The sequence below is a fragment of the Sylvia atricapilla genome, chromosome 6 (assembly GCF_009819655.1).
Source record: "Sylvia atricapilla isolate bSylAtr1 chromosome 6, bSylAtr1.pri, whole genome shotgun sequence".
Classification (NCBI taxonomy): domain Eukaryota; kingdom Metazoa; phylum Chordata; class Aves; order Passeriformes; family Sylviidae; genus Sylvia; species Sylvia atricapilla.
This window is the reverse complement of record NC_089145.1, coordinates 63033651-63048595: the sequence shown is the minus strand read 5'-3', so window position 1 is coordinate 63048595 and position 14945 is coordinate 63033651. Positions and strand designations below refer to the sequence as shown.

Here is a 14945-nt window from a genome sequence, read left to right as displayed (position 1 = left end):
CTCACAGTGACAACCCTCTCTTGCAAGTTGATCCCATCAGGTTTCTGGGAAAGCTGTACCCAAGCCCCTGACTGCTCCATTATAGCCTTCACTGTAGCACCTCCCTTCCCTATTATCAGACCTGCTGTGCTGTTGGGAACTATAATCTTTACCTGTAATTGAAAAAAATATATATAAATAATACTTCTGCTTTGCGCATAAACACTATAATATTTTTGCTACCCTATAAAAGGAAGGAAAAGAATGAAGCAAGTTAGTTACCATGTTTTTAAAAGAAGGGGTTAAAAAAATTAAAAAGAAATACAGCTCATCATGCTTTTTAATGCTCTGCATGTTTCAAATGTAAAATAGGAAGAATTAAAGGTAAAGTAACAGGAAATTCATTTTTATCATTCTCCCACAGAAAATACTGCTTTCAGCATAGTACAGTTCAGACCAAAAGATTAAGCAAATGCAGCTATTATATTCATAGGGAAAGCTTATCTTAGATTGTATCAAACTGAGTATTTTCATATGATTCCTCTCTTTCCAGGCTAATGTAGCACAACAACTTCTTTGGCAAAATTTGTCTGAAATTCTTTACCTTCCTTTAAAACATCTATAGTAGCAATAATTAAAAAAAATTAAGAAAAATAAAAATAAAAGAAACAAACAGAACAAACCAAAACCAAACCAAACCAAAAACCACAACCAAAACAACGTTTGGCTAAACCATAGACAGATGAAATAGCTGGTCTTGAACAGGACATGATCTTGATTCTTTAACCCACACCACTGTATGGAAATTCATTATCTGATACAGTGCATTATAATTATTCAGCCTATGGAAATTAAATCCAACAGGAAAGAGTATTTAAGAGCTGAGATTTTGAGAGAATAAAACATGGCATTTGTACATTTAAAAAGTTTACCAAATGGCTTCAAACAAGGTTATTTACCTATAAATCCTCCTTTCCCTTCTGCTTAAACAAGTTTGAAACTCACACAACATAATTAATGTCAATGAATGTATTACTTATTGACTTACTGCTATGAGTGAAGAATGATGCCCAGGATAAAAATTCAATATTTATACATATTTTTCACACACTATATATATATATATATATATATATTACAAATGTGTCTCAAAGTTTTAATGTATTGTCTGTTTTAGGATATTGAACTAATATGATGTTTTATTTTACAAAAGTTTTGGTTTTAGTAGCTTTGTGTTCAGATATTCATTCATTCCAATTTTTTGGAATATGTGTAGGGGCAACACTTTTCAGTATTTTCATGAAAATTCTATCTAAAGTCTTAGCAACAAATCAATATAAAATACAATTAAATATTATTAGTAACATTCTCATTTTACTGCCTCATTATGAAATCAAACTAATTGCAAACAAAAATACATGCCCTACAAATAAGGCAAGAAAAAGCTTAGGTATTTCCAATGGTTATGTTAGCATGAAAATCATATCTTTGAGAATCCAGCATACTAGAAACTTGAGAAACTTTTATATTTTCCACTTACACAATATGTACATTAAAAATAATAATATACCATACTGTATTTTGCACTGAATTGTTTTAAATTATATACATAAATTTTAATTTCTTCAGAATTTCATTGCCATCAAAACAGAACATATTCTATAGAATAAATAAAAAATTATCAGGTGCTGACTTATTCTAAAGGTAAAGGGAAAGTAGGGTATTGAAAAAGAATTTAGTCCACCCTTACATTCAATAATGCTACAAAAACAAACATCACAGTATATATACTTAAATGCATTATGAAATGTTTTGTATATATTTGAAGGTAGACGCAGTTTTAAGTCAGGACACCTCCTAGTAATTTTAAATCTAGTTCAAGGTATTTGGTAATTTTAAGGTAACCATTTTCAGTTTTGCTATCATAAAAAATAGAAAGAACTCTAAGTTTTGATTATCTGTTTCAGTTCTATATACAGAATACATTAACTGATTGCTAAATAGAAGAACTGTCCAGATTTTTTTTTTTTTTTTTTTTTTTTTAGGGGAGGGGAGGGAGTCATATTTTGTTTGTTTCTTTTTAATTTTGGTTTTGTTTTGGTTTTGGTGGTTTTATTTTGGTTTTTTTGGGTTTTTTTGAGCACTGCAAAAACGCAGCCCTGCCCAGCTTTCATTATTGCTGCTTTGTGCTGCATACTGTAGAGAACAGTTACTTGCCTCCCCTGGTTTAAGACATTCTCACAGTTCTGTGGGAGATTTCAAAAAGCAATGTGCACAGTTCTGATCAAGTCAGGTGTAAGTGCTCATGTAAATGTAAGTGAAAAACCTAAAAACGTAAGAAGGTACAAAAATACACTCTTATAGCCATACGTATGATTTCAGAAGGAAATTGGATATTTAATGCCAGGGCAGTATTGTTGCACTGTAATATCATAGTTACACAAGCAACATCCAGCTTACTGTTAGATAGCTGGGATTATTTTAAAAGAAAATAAAACAAAGCAATGGCTTAATTCAGCCATGAAATTAAAAACGAACTCTTCTCTATGCAACGAGAAAAATTTTCTCAACAAGAAACTGGTACTTTTCTCACTTGACACACAGAAGTTCATTAGGTTCACCACTAACAGCTCTAGTTATCCAGCAGAATTATCTGTGTAAACAGAGGAAAGATAAAGAACAACCTCCTTCTCTCTACTCATCCACTCCCTCCTTGTCCAGATATGTTTTTGTTATTTATCCTTATAAACGACAGAAAAATTATGATGCATTTTGAAAAAAAGCCCAAAAACTTTAATGTGCTGGATTAATATTTGTTTGTCTGCTTCAGAAATAAAGATACTCTTTTCTAAATATCTGATTTAGAAACAGACTATTGTTTCTTTCATTGGCAACTCTCTTAAATGGCATTAATTTAGGAATATATCTATAATACCCTTTCAAATACAACCCCAGCCACATATTTACATACAGGACATCTTTTAGAAATATATATGTATTAAATAATTAGACAGTATGCCTCTATCGTATATTAGGATAAAAACATTACATTCCAGTGAAAATCCAGTTTGAAAAAAACATAAATGGATCTGCACACATTTTACTTAAAATGTAAGCAATCCTGCTCTTCTTGAAATGAAGAGCAACATTTGTATCATTTTGAGATATTCATCTGTAACATTCTTGCATTTGTGACAGTTAATCTAAAATTTTATTTAAAAATTTAGAAAATTATTTTTAAAAGCAAAACATATTTAGGATTTTTATTTATTTAGGAGTATTATTCTTACTACCAGTTTGTAATTCTCCATCTATTTCTCTTATTCACTAAATCTTTCCCTGGTTTATATATTGGAATATCAACTCTTTATGGCAAACATTGGTTGTGTTGTATAATGACACAGTATCCAACATATTAGATAGATCACTAGGTGCTGGTAGAAAAGAGATATTGCAAATAACTTATCTTTTTTTCTGTTGAAGCCTAAAATCCATACAGTCACTAAGTTAAAAGGTACAAAATGATAGAAAAAAATTTCAGAAATGGAAAAATAAAATATTATCTATCTGGTTTTGTTACCTGCATGACCACTATTTTTAAAAAAAGCATTTAACTCCTTATCAGGGAAACTGGACAATGCACTTATTTTCCTTTTACAGACAACAGGTTCAGAAACTGATTTGGATGCAGGAGGGAGAAACGAAACTGCTGCCCAAAATAAGTGCTCTGAGCTATCCAATAATGTTATCTTTCACTGTGTGGGAAGATTTTGTTTCCAGATTGGTGTGTATGCTCCTGGCTATATCCAAATTTGTGCTGCAAAAAGGAGAGTATCTGAAGCAATTATGAACACACATTTACATATGCATAAGAATAAGCACACCTGTAATTGTTTTGTTCACATTCTATAGGAAAAAGAAAAGGAAAGTAGCTCAACCTTTATTTCATGTTAAATAGATTTTATAAAATTAAGGACTGCAATTATGACATTTGCTTACTCACAAAGCAAATTAATTACTTCCACTCTGATCCTATTTGCATTAGCATATGCAAATTCAAAATCAGGCTCAAAAAGTATACTACCTCCCCCCAAAAGTCACCCAACTGTAATAACTATAACAGAAATAAAGCAATTTCTCTGTGGACATTTTTCAGTGAAACATGATTGTGTCTTTAAAAGCCTTGACAAAAGTCAAAGGAACCTGGGGTGTAAGAAAGGCTCCAACTGGAGAGCACTTTGCTGCCTTCAGCTCCCAGTGAAACCTGTGGAGATTTGATGAATCTCTGCCCTTCAGAGGGAGTGGACTGGCACTCCAGGGATCTCCACCAGCGTGTCCAGAGACACAGTTCAAACTGCTCTTAACTTCCACCACATGGGCAGCTCACGTAAATCCTACACTCCTAAACCCTGTATCAGTTAATTATCTAAATATTTCCCATTTATTGACAGCCCACTTGCATGATCCCATGCTGCATTCATAAATCACATCAGAATTGCCTGAAAGTCCTCTGATTTACCAACCTGAAAGTCCTGCTCAGTTAAGCGAGCAGAATCTACTGTGGAATGCCAGATGTTTGGTGAATATGCTCTGCCACTTCTCCCCCTCCCCAGTGCTGCACAGAGGCAATCTGCACTGAGCAGCCACGAATGAATGCACATCCTAAGTATTTTCATGGGAAGGACCATGACCAGATGTGCACTGCTCCCATGTCCTGTCCTCCCAATTCTCATTCATGTAAAGACCTCCAACTATGCACAGCTTTATTTCCTTGCCCTCCTTCTCCCTGGCAGTATTTGGTCTGGTTCTGTTGTCACTTCTCACAGTCTCTAGAAGGAGGCTATGGCAATCCCAAGCCCACACCATACATCACACCCAGCTCACACAAAGTCTGTGCTGATCAGTGTAGTGCAAGGATGAAAGGCAGGCTTAGCTAGCAAGAATTAGCACTTGATGTGGCTGTTACACCAATAGAGCAACTGTGTGCTAGGAAGGTGGAAAAAATTGGGTTTAAGTTTCAAGTTTGCCGTAGTGGCATGACAAATGCCTGTACTAAATTACACCAGAAGAGAAGTATTACTGAATATATAAAATAGCATCAAAAAACAAACCCAACAATTCAATAGTGGAAATATTTAAATGCATCAGCTTCTGTTTATTCCACCTCACATAAATGTTTCTAAGAGATTGCACAGAGATTAATGAACCAAGGATCTTTTTAATCTATTATTCAGGTTTCCTTTTCCCTCTTTTATTTCCAACAGTGTAATTATAACTTATTCCATGAATTTTCTGTAACAGTTGTTCTTTTTCCTTCCATTAAATCTTTCATCTACTTGTCTAATGTCAGTTTATTTTTTTCTTAACAGAAAAGCACTTTACAGAAAAGATTCCATCTAATCTAACAAATTCATCCTAATTTATCACTATTCCACATTTTAGTCTCTGAAGCAAATAACTGCATTTCCTTTAAACTGCAAATTGCTGCATTGTATTTCATATATATATATATATATTTTTTTTTTTTTTTTGTCTTCTTGCTCATTGATTATTTTAAAAACTCCCTCTGGCCTCTGGATTCTATGTCAGAAGATTTCATTCTGTTTCAGCTGCTGATATGACTACAGGCTTGCACTTGGTGAGGTGTTCTGATCACACCAGTTCCTGTAGAGAGCAGTCAGGGAGAAGTAAGACAACCAGGATTTTCCTGTGTGACTGGATGAACACACTGCTACACGAGGCTTGTGAGGAGCCCCATACCATCCATCCTAGACTGAACTGGCACCAGCACAAAAATCTGGCAGAAAAATTAGGATCAACTAAAGAGTTGAGAGAAGTTCTGCTGAAATCAAGCAGAAAGACAGCTAAACTCATTAGAAGCAAGGTGATGCCTGCACACACTTGGAATTCCCAGCCTGGTTGTGTCAGGCAGCCCCTGGAAAGGCTCCACAGCCCCTGAGAACACAAGTTCCAGGCAGCCTGAGCTCTGAAAGGTCCCAGGTGAGCCCCCAGCCCCACTGCGCTGCTCGGGACACGTCTGCTCATGGCAGAGCTGGGCTCAGCCTCACCCAGCAAATCCCTGCCTATTGCACACACAGAGCCTCCAGGGAGCTACTGGAACCTCTCTCAGTAATTTCAGTACCGCTGGATTGGATTCCATATTGGATTCATGCATATGCTGAATATGAATTCATATGCTGAAACATGAATTTACTTTTTCAGAAGTGTACTGAACAAATTCCTGATTGCTCAGTTCCAGATTATACATTTTGGCTTCAGAGCAAATTCTTAGCAGGAATAGAGATATCTTTTAGAGACATTTTTCTAATACTCTGTTTGATACTTATTTACAAAAATAGGCACATAACCATAAAAAGCAAATTTGTAAATTTAGCTAGATCATCATGTAAATAAACTGTGGTTAGATAAGGGACAGGCGGCCGGAAGATCTCGGACTGTAACGGTGAGGAGGAGAGCAAGCCCCATCCCCCTCTCGAGATAAGATACCCCTGAAAAGGAATGTAGACCCTCTACTAACATGTGCCAGTACTTTTCCACTCCAACTACTAACCCAGGAGGTGTGGCAATATCCTGTTTGACGTAGTAGTAGATAAGAAGTATAAAACCTGAACTTTTTACTTAATAAACGTCTTTTGTAACCGTCTGCCATATTGGTACCATGCGTCTGTTACAAGACCCGACCCACTCATGAAAGTAAAGTGGAAGTCGTGCTGTAGGCCTAGATACCAGAGCCTCCACTGTGGCAAAAACAGCGAACTGCTACAAGTGGTGCCGTAAACCCGGGAACGATTACCTCGGAGGACGGGAGCTACGCTTTGGAAAGGCACAGCGGGTAGGAGTCGGCCGGTCCGAACTCCTGAGGAGGAGAAGAAAAAGGGGGACGCCCCAGGACCCCGCGGGAGAAACATGGACCCCGTGAAAGTGGTCGTGAGTAAATTAGCAATCCACTCAGGAATTGCATGGGACAAAAAAGATTTATTTCTTGCTATTGCAAGGTTAACGGATCTAGGCGCGATTTCACGCCCTATAGACATATTAAATTCAGAGGGGTGGGAGAAATATACAGTTGCCCTGGCGGAAGATACAAAAGCCACCGGCAGCGGAAAAGTTTTAAAAGCATGGGGAAAAGTTGAAAAAGTGTTGCGAAAAGCAATGGAAGAACAGGAGGCTTGGAACGCTGCAAAAACGTGTTTATTCACGGCTAAGCAGCCGGGGAGAGGGGACCGAGGGGGCGCAGGACCCTCCGGAGAAGCCCCGGAAGAGAAGGGGGGGGGGGGCGCAGTGCAGCAGAGACCCCAGGGGAAAAGCGGGAGTCAGACGCCTCATCCCCCTCCAAAAATACATGCATAAAAGCCGCGGAGCACGCGGAAAACCCCCGGGTCCCCCCGCGAGAGACCCCAGATCCGAACACCCCCGAAAAAACCGCGGCTTCCCCGAAAATCCCTCCTTGCCGCGACCAGGGTCCGAGCGGAGGCATGGCGCTAGGACCGGCGGCGGCGCCGCCCGCGCGGAGCGGCGGCTCCCCGGCACGGTCCGAAACGGCAGCCTCTCCGGGCGCGGAGACGCAGCGCGGCCGCGCGGAGGAATGTGCGCGGTCTGTCTGGGAAGAACTAGCGCGGCAGGCGAGAGACGCAGAGAGATTAGCTGCCGCGGAGGGCATACACCCCCCGCCATATGGCCAATATGGCGCCGACGGTCCGGCGCGGGGGCGGGGCGACCAATCGCCGCTACCCCCCCCCGCCATGTGGCCAAGATGGCGCCGGCCACGTGGAGCGCGAGCGGGGAAGGGCGCCACGTGGCGATGCAAACCCGGAAGTGCAAAACCCCGCGACCGAGCATGCGTGGGGGGTCGGAGGAATTCCGGAGCCACCGACCTACATGGCGCATGCACGGGAGAGCGGGGGGGGGGCGAACACACGGACAAGGTCCCTTACCGGTGTCATCTACCAAGGGCAGGGGCGAGCAAAAAGGGGGAACGTGGGACAACCCCCGCGATAGGCGCCGGCGTCACCCCCGGTCGGAAGGGGGGGGGCCGGGCGCGGGAGGCGGAATGGAGTCAAAGCAGAGGGAACATCCGAGCCCACCCGCCGAAGGCGGAACGGGGGCGGAGTCCGGGGAAAAAGCATAGCAAACCGGAAGCTTACCACCAGTTCACTTCCGATACGGAAGGAAGTTACAGTTCCACGGCGAGCTCTACAGAGAGCTCCGAGTCCGATTCGGAAACGGAGATAACAGATTTTATAAAGTTTTCAGCGAAACCGAGCAAAGCTTTTAACAATGTAAGGGAACAAATTCAGGGCAAATTAACCGATTGGGGGAAGATAAAATTAGCCTGTGCAGAGTGGGAACCTGCGGCTGCAATACACGCGTTCCCGGTACGGGTTTCAGGCAACCGGCAGAACCAGAGACGGACTTATACCCCACTGAGTACGAAAGAAGTGCAGATTGTGGTGAAAGCGGTGCAGGAAAAAGGAATTAATTCACCCCTGGTGTCCACACTGATCGATGGTCTTTTTAGCAATGATGATATGCTGCCGTTTGATATCTCACAAATAACCCGTATGTTTTTTGATGGAGCAGGATTAATTGTATTTCAGCAGGAGTGGTCCAATTCATGCGCAGCTGCCCTAGCTCAAGCCTCAGGGCAGGGACAGCCTCTGCATGGCTCTACTCTGTCCAGACTGCTTGGCAAACATGACGATGTGGCCACGCCCCAAAACCAAGCTGCACACCTCACAGCAGAGGAGGTGAAAGCAACAACCAGGGCAGCTAGGGAGGCAATAAGGGCAGCTTCCCGGGTTGTGGACAAATCCACGCCATGGTCAACGATCAAACAGGGGGAAAGTGAGAGTTTTACACATTTTGTGGACCGATTACAGGCTGCAATTGATTCATCCACCCTGCCTGCAGCTGCAAGGGGACCGGTGGTGACAGACTGTTTAAAACAGCAGTGTAATACTGTAACCAAGGAAATTTTACGGTCTCTGCCTGCAGGAGCCAGCTTAGCTGACATGATCAAACATGTGGTAAAGGAAGAACACCTAATACCCATGCAGGCAGCGGTTCATACCCTAACAAATGCAATGGCTTGTCTGAAATGTGGCCAAACAGGTCATGTAGCAGCAAGCTGTCCCCAGCCAGCACAGCAGTCAGTGGCAGCACCCCTGACCCAGCAGCGCCAGAGACCCACCTGCTGGAACTGTGGAAAAAGGGGACACCTGGCCAAGGAGTGCAGATCCAGGCCTCAGGGAAACGGAAGGGGGAGGGGGCGTGCGGGCCATATTCAGCCTCCTCCCACTGCGAGATGGCCCAGCCTTCCCAATACCCAGTGGGGCAGGGGACCTTCATACCCCATATATATACAGGAACCAGTCACTGTCTCATCCCCACCAGCCATTCAGTGGCAGAACAATGCACCATCATCAGCAGCCAACATGCACCTCTCACCACCACAAACTGCTCCAGTGTCACAGGGTCAACAGGGGACAAACCAGAGCGGAACCCCTGGGTGGCCTTGGTCATGAAAGTGGGGAGGGAGCCCTTGAGGGTGTGGGGGACGTGTCAGCTCTATGGCAGCCAGGACCCTCACGTTTTAGGGCTTCAGTTTTTGGCAGACACTGGATCAGACTGCACCATTTTTCCTCAATCACACTGGCCCAGACATTGGCAAATTAAAGAAGTCCCTCCTGTGAACGGGGTGGGGGGACAATCCAGGGCATGGAAAAGCACCCAATTGGTGGCGATAACACTCCACACAAAAAAGGGGCCAGAACAAACAGTTGCCATTTACCCTTACATTTTACAGGATTCTCCACCTTAATAGGAAGGGATGTCCTGGCTATGCTCGGAGTCAGGATTACAAATTTATAATGAGGGCCACTGCCTTACACCCTTTGCTGCCGATCAAATTGACCTGGAAATCATCAGACCCTGTATGGGTTGAGCAGTGGCCCCTATGTGAGCCTCGCTTGGCAGCTTTAATAGAACTGGTTGAGAGGGAACTGCAAAAGGATCATATAGAAACCACTGTGAGTCCTTGGAACACGCCCGTTTTTCCTGTACCCAAAAGGTCAGGAGAAGGCTATCGCTTAGTCCATGACCTGAGAGAAGTGAATAAAACAATCCGACCCATAGGTCCAGTTCAGACACTGTTGCCCATGAACTCAGCTGTTCCTGAAGGACAGCCATGTGCAGTATTGGACATTAAAGACTGTTTCTTTTCAATACCTTTGCATCCTGAGGACAGGGAACGATTTGCCTTCTCTGTGGTTTTCCCGAATGGCAATCGTCCCAGCCTGCGTTTCCAGTGGAAAGTGCTACCTCAAGGTATGGTCGACAGCCCAACCATCTGCCAGATCACCGTGGACAAAGCACTGATGCCAGTCCGACACTCCTATCCTGCTGCCACCATCATCCAGTACATGGACGACATTCTGGTCTCAGCACCATCAGCGAGCCAAGTGGATCATCTGGTATCCAGAATCACAGAGACCCTCCAGGCCAACGGCTTCGAGATCGCGAGCGCGAAGATCAAGAAAGGACCCTGTGTCACCTTCCTAGGAGTGGGAATCACAAGCTCCTACGTGACACCTCCTAAGGTGAAAGTCCACCGAGATGTTAAGACGCTCCACGACGTGCAACGCCTGGTAGGATCACTGCAGTGGCTTCGCAACATCGTCCTGGTTCCTCCTGAGATCATGGACCCTCTGTACGACCTCCTGAAAGGAAAGCACCCCTGGGAACCCAAGGAGCTGACACCACAAGCGGCGAGCTCCCTCGACTTCATCGAACAGCAGATGTCCACTGGCACACTTGCCAGATGGAACCCAGCGATGCCCCTGGACTTATATGTGCATTTTACACAAAAGGGGGAGTGGGAGCATTGGCCCAAGGACCTTCTGAAAAGGCCCGACCGATTCAATGGGTGGTCCTTGGAAGGCCTGCTCGTGCATTTTCCCCAGCAGTAGAATGCATCGCTAACCTCATCATGAAAGGCAGGAAACTCGCCTTGAAACACCTAGGGACTGAGCCAGCGAGAATCCACCTTCCTTTTCGCAAGCAACCGACCATAGAATCAACCACAATCTCGGAGCATCTAGCCCTTGCTCTCGTCGGATTTGGAGGAGAAATCTCCTACTCCACCAGACCACCCTGGACTCAGCTGCTGACCATAGTCGACATAGACCTGCCACCAAAGGTTATGGACAGACCACAGCCAGGACCAACAGCTTTCACAGACGCTTCCTCCACCACTTCTACGGCGACAGCAGTGTGGCAGGTAGGAGAGCAGTGGCATTGCATCAAAGCATGTGACCCCACACTGTCAGTGCAGCAGCTGGAAGCTACAGCAGTAGCCCTGGCCTGTGGACTTTTTCAAGAGGAACACCTTAACATTGTAACAGACTCTATATTCGTGGCAAGGCTCTGCCTAGCCATGGCAGGACCAGGTGTGTCAACATCAGCAGCAGCCCTAATGCTAGAAGAGGCACTCTCTTCACGAAAGGGCACTGTATCAATCATTCACATCAATAGCCACAACCCAATCAAAGGGTACTTTCAGATTGGCAACGACAAAGCAGATGCTGCAGCGAAAGGGGTCTGGACACTGCAGGAGGCCCGTCAACTGCACGAATCCCTCCACATTGGACCCAAAGCACTAGCGAAAAGATGTGGAATCACAACCGCGGATGCCAAACATGTAGTGGCTACCTGCCCTCACTGCCAGAAGTCACCCCTGTGGACTAGTGGAGTCAACCCAAGAGGTCTTAAGCCCTCAGAAATCTGGCAGTCGGACTTCACCTTGTGTCAGCTGCTGAAGCCTCGAGCATGGCTTGCAGTAACAGTGGACACATTCAGTGGAACGATTGTAGCCACCCAGCATCCCAAGACTAACTCCAAAGCCACAATCCAGCACTGGCTGACAGCTATGGCGTGGCTTGGTATCCCCAAGCAGATTAAAACAGATAATGGTTCCAATTTTATTTCTAAACCAGTGCAGGAATTCGCCTCCAAATGGAGGATCACATTAGTGCAAGGTATCCCATATAACAGTACTGGTCAGGCTATAGTCGAGCGGGCAAATCAAACCCTGAAAACTAAGATAGAGGTGTTGGCAAAAGCAGAAGGCTTTAACAATTCCATTCCCTCAGGAGAACAGGCACGCATACTGGCAACCGCACTGATAGCATTAAATCAATTCCCCAGAGGAAGTGAAGCAAACAATCCCATTCAAAAGCACTGGGCCTCCAGAACACTAGAGGAGGGCCCGCAGGTTGTAATTAAAAATGAGCTGGGTGAATGGGAACGGGGCTGGAGATTGATGCTTACAGGGCGAGGGTATGCAGCTGTCAAAAGGGATGGGAAAATCAGGTGGTGTCCTATTAAATCAATTAAACCTGATCTCCACAGTGAGCAGGATGAGACTAATGAAAATTGTGAGTTTCTGTTTACAGGACATGCTGGTGGGGCGACCACGTAACGCGTACACGCCTCTCCCAGAGGAACGAGACGCACCACCAAGCCGTCAGAAAGCACCAGAGAAACCCACGCGGGCGAGATCCAAGCACCAACGATATGCCTGTGTGATTTTGTTGCTGAGGTTTGTCGCCAGAGGACAAGCCAGCTCAGATTTCTACCCACACCAACCATTCAGGTGGGTCATGAGACATCTTACCAGTGGTAAGGTGCTCAGAGACATCACCACACCAAACAGTCCATCCTTCGTGCTTCGTATTATCGATTTGTTTCCAGGACAACCAAAGGTAGACCCTCATTCTCCATTTTCATCACACACATACCTATCCTATTGGTGCCCAGCTTCAAACGCAGGAAAAAGCTATTGTAATAACCCCGGCTGGGGATATTGCGGACATTGGGGATGTGAGACCATTGTAACAGACGCCAGGCCGTCAGGGCCTGGGTGGGACCCACAAAAACCTGACAAATTCCTGCAATTCACCTGGGCACCCGCAGGTTGTAAAACACCTCTCTCTGTACACGGGAATTCCTATCGATATAGCTACAAGATCCCAAAAATCCGAAAATGCATATACTATAACATGACAGTTTTGCAACCCACTCATCCTAGCTGGACGGTGGGCAAGACCTGGACAGTGGTCCTTCAAGGGTCAAAAAAGTGGGTGAACGTGCAAATTACCAAGTCTCAACCCTCAGAACCCAGAGCTGTGGGGCCCAACAAGATAATTAAAAGCACACAGACAAAGAGAAATATGACCTACCCTAAGGCTGCACCTACGGGTGTCAGCAGAACCCCAACTAGTGATGCAGAAGCCTTTCAGATGGACAAATTAGCTAGGTCAGATCCCGATCCAATCTTTCGTATGTTAGAAGCTACCTTCCTATCCCTGAATGAATCTAACCCTAACCTAACCAATTCCTGTTGGCTTTGTTATGATGTCCAACCACCTTTCTATGAAGGAGTTGCTTTAAACACCCCATTCAGTTACTCCGCCGCTGATGCACCCCAGCAGTGCCGATGGGATACACCTCGCAGAGGGATCACCCTAAGCCAGGTCTCAGGCCGAGGCAAATGCTTCGGTAATGCAACCCTGGCTGAGCGAAAAGGGAATGTCTGCACCAGAGTTGTAAAGCCTAACAGAAAGAATAACAAGTGGGTAATACCTGCTACATCGGCAATGTGGGTTTGTCAAAGGTCTGGAGTAAGTCCGTGTGTATCTCTTCCCAAGTTTGATGATTCTAACGATTTCTGTGTCCAAGTTCTGATTGTTCCTAGAGTCCTGTACCACTCAGAGGAAGAAATGTACAGCCTTCTCGAAGAATCCAACAGGCTCCACAAAAGAGAGATATTGACAGGTGTTACCATCGCAATGCTACTCGGCTTAGGAGCAGCCGGCACAGCGACAGGTGTCTCAGCCCTGGCAACACAACACCAGGGTCTGTCTCAGCTGCAAATAACTATAGATGAGGACCTGCAGAGGATCGAGAAGTCCATTTCCTACTTGGAGAAGTCAGTCTCTTCACTCTCAGAAGTAGTTTTACAAAATAGGCGTGGACTAGATCTTTTGTTCATGCAGCAAGGAGGCCTGTGTGCAGCCTTGAAAGAGGAATGCTGCTTCTATGCAGACCACACCGGAGTCGTCAGGGACTCCATGGCCGAACTCCGAAACAGACTGGCTCAGAGACAGAAAGATAGGGAAGCTCAGCAAGGCTGGTTCGAATCCTGGTTTAACCAATCCCCTTGGTTAACCACTTTAATTTCCACCTTGGTAGGCCCATTGGCAATGCTACTTCTATCTGTTACCTTCGGACCATGCCTGCTGAACAAGATAGTTTCATTTGTCAAAGCTCGCCTAGATCAGACTAACATTCTGTTCATAGGCCAACATGAAATGCTGTGAATTTAAAATTGCCAGTCACAAGATTTCCAAACTTGCCTGGCAAAAATTTACTCAAGTTTTCAAACTCCTTTTTCCCTTATTAAGTCCTAACCTTCTACCTCATTTAGTGCCTATATCTATGTATATATATATATGCGTATAACTACCTCGTTCTTTTGTGAGAGAGGGGGGGGAGATGTGGTTAGATAAGGGACAGGCGGCCGGAAGATCTCGGACTGTAACGGTGAGGAGGAGAGCAAGCCCCATCCCCCTCTCGAGATAAGATACCCCTGAAAAGGAATGTAGACCCTCTACTAACATGTGCCAGTACTTTTCCACTCCAACTACTAACCCAGGAGGTGTGGCAATATCCTGTTTGACGTAGTAGTAGATAAGAAGTATAAAACCTGAACTTTTTACTTAATAAACGTCTTTTGTAACCGTCTGCCATATTGGTACCATGCGTCTGTTACAAGACCCGACCCACTCATGAAAGTAAAGTGGAAGTCGTGCTGTAGGCCTAGATACCAGAGCCTCCACTGTGGCAAAAACAGCGAACTGCTACAATAAACCTAGACCGTAAGTTTC

At 44.5% G+C, this 14945-nt stretch overlaps 1 protein-coding gene across 1 annotated transcript in view; it reads right to left on the bottom strand.

Annotated features, from left to right (window-relative positions):
• NOVA1 (NOVA alternative splicing regulator 1) overlaps positions 1 to 14945 on the bottom strand; it is a 156813-nt gene that overhangs the window by 2921 nt on the left and 138947 nt on the right. Inside the window, exon 5 of the mRNA XM_066322165.1 lies at positions 1 to 152. This exon is cut by the window's left edge and continues 2921 nt beyond it. Coding sequence (XP_066178262.1) covers positions 1 to 152 — 152 coding nt within the window. The remainder of the gene's footprint in view (positions 153 to 14945) is intronic.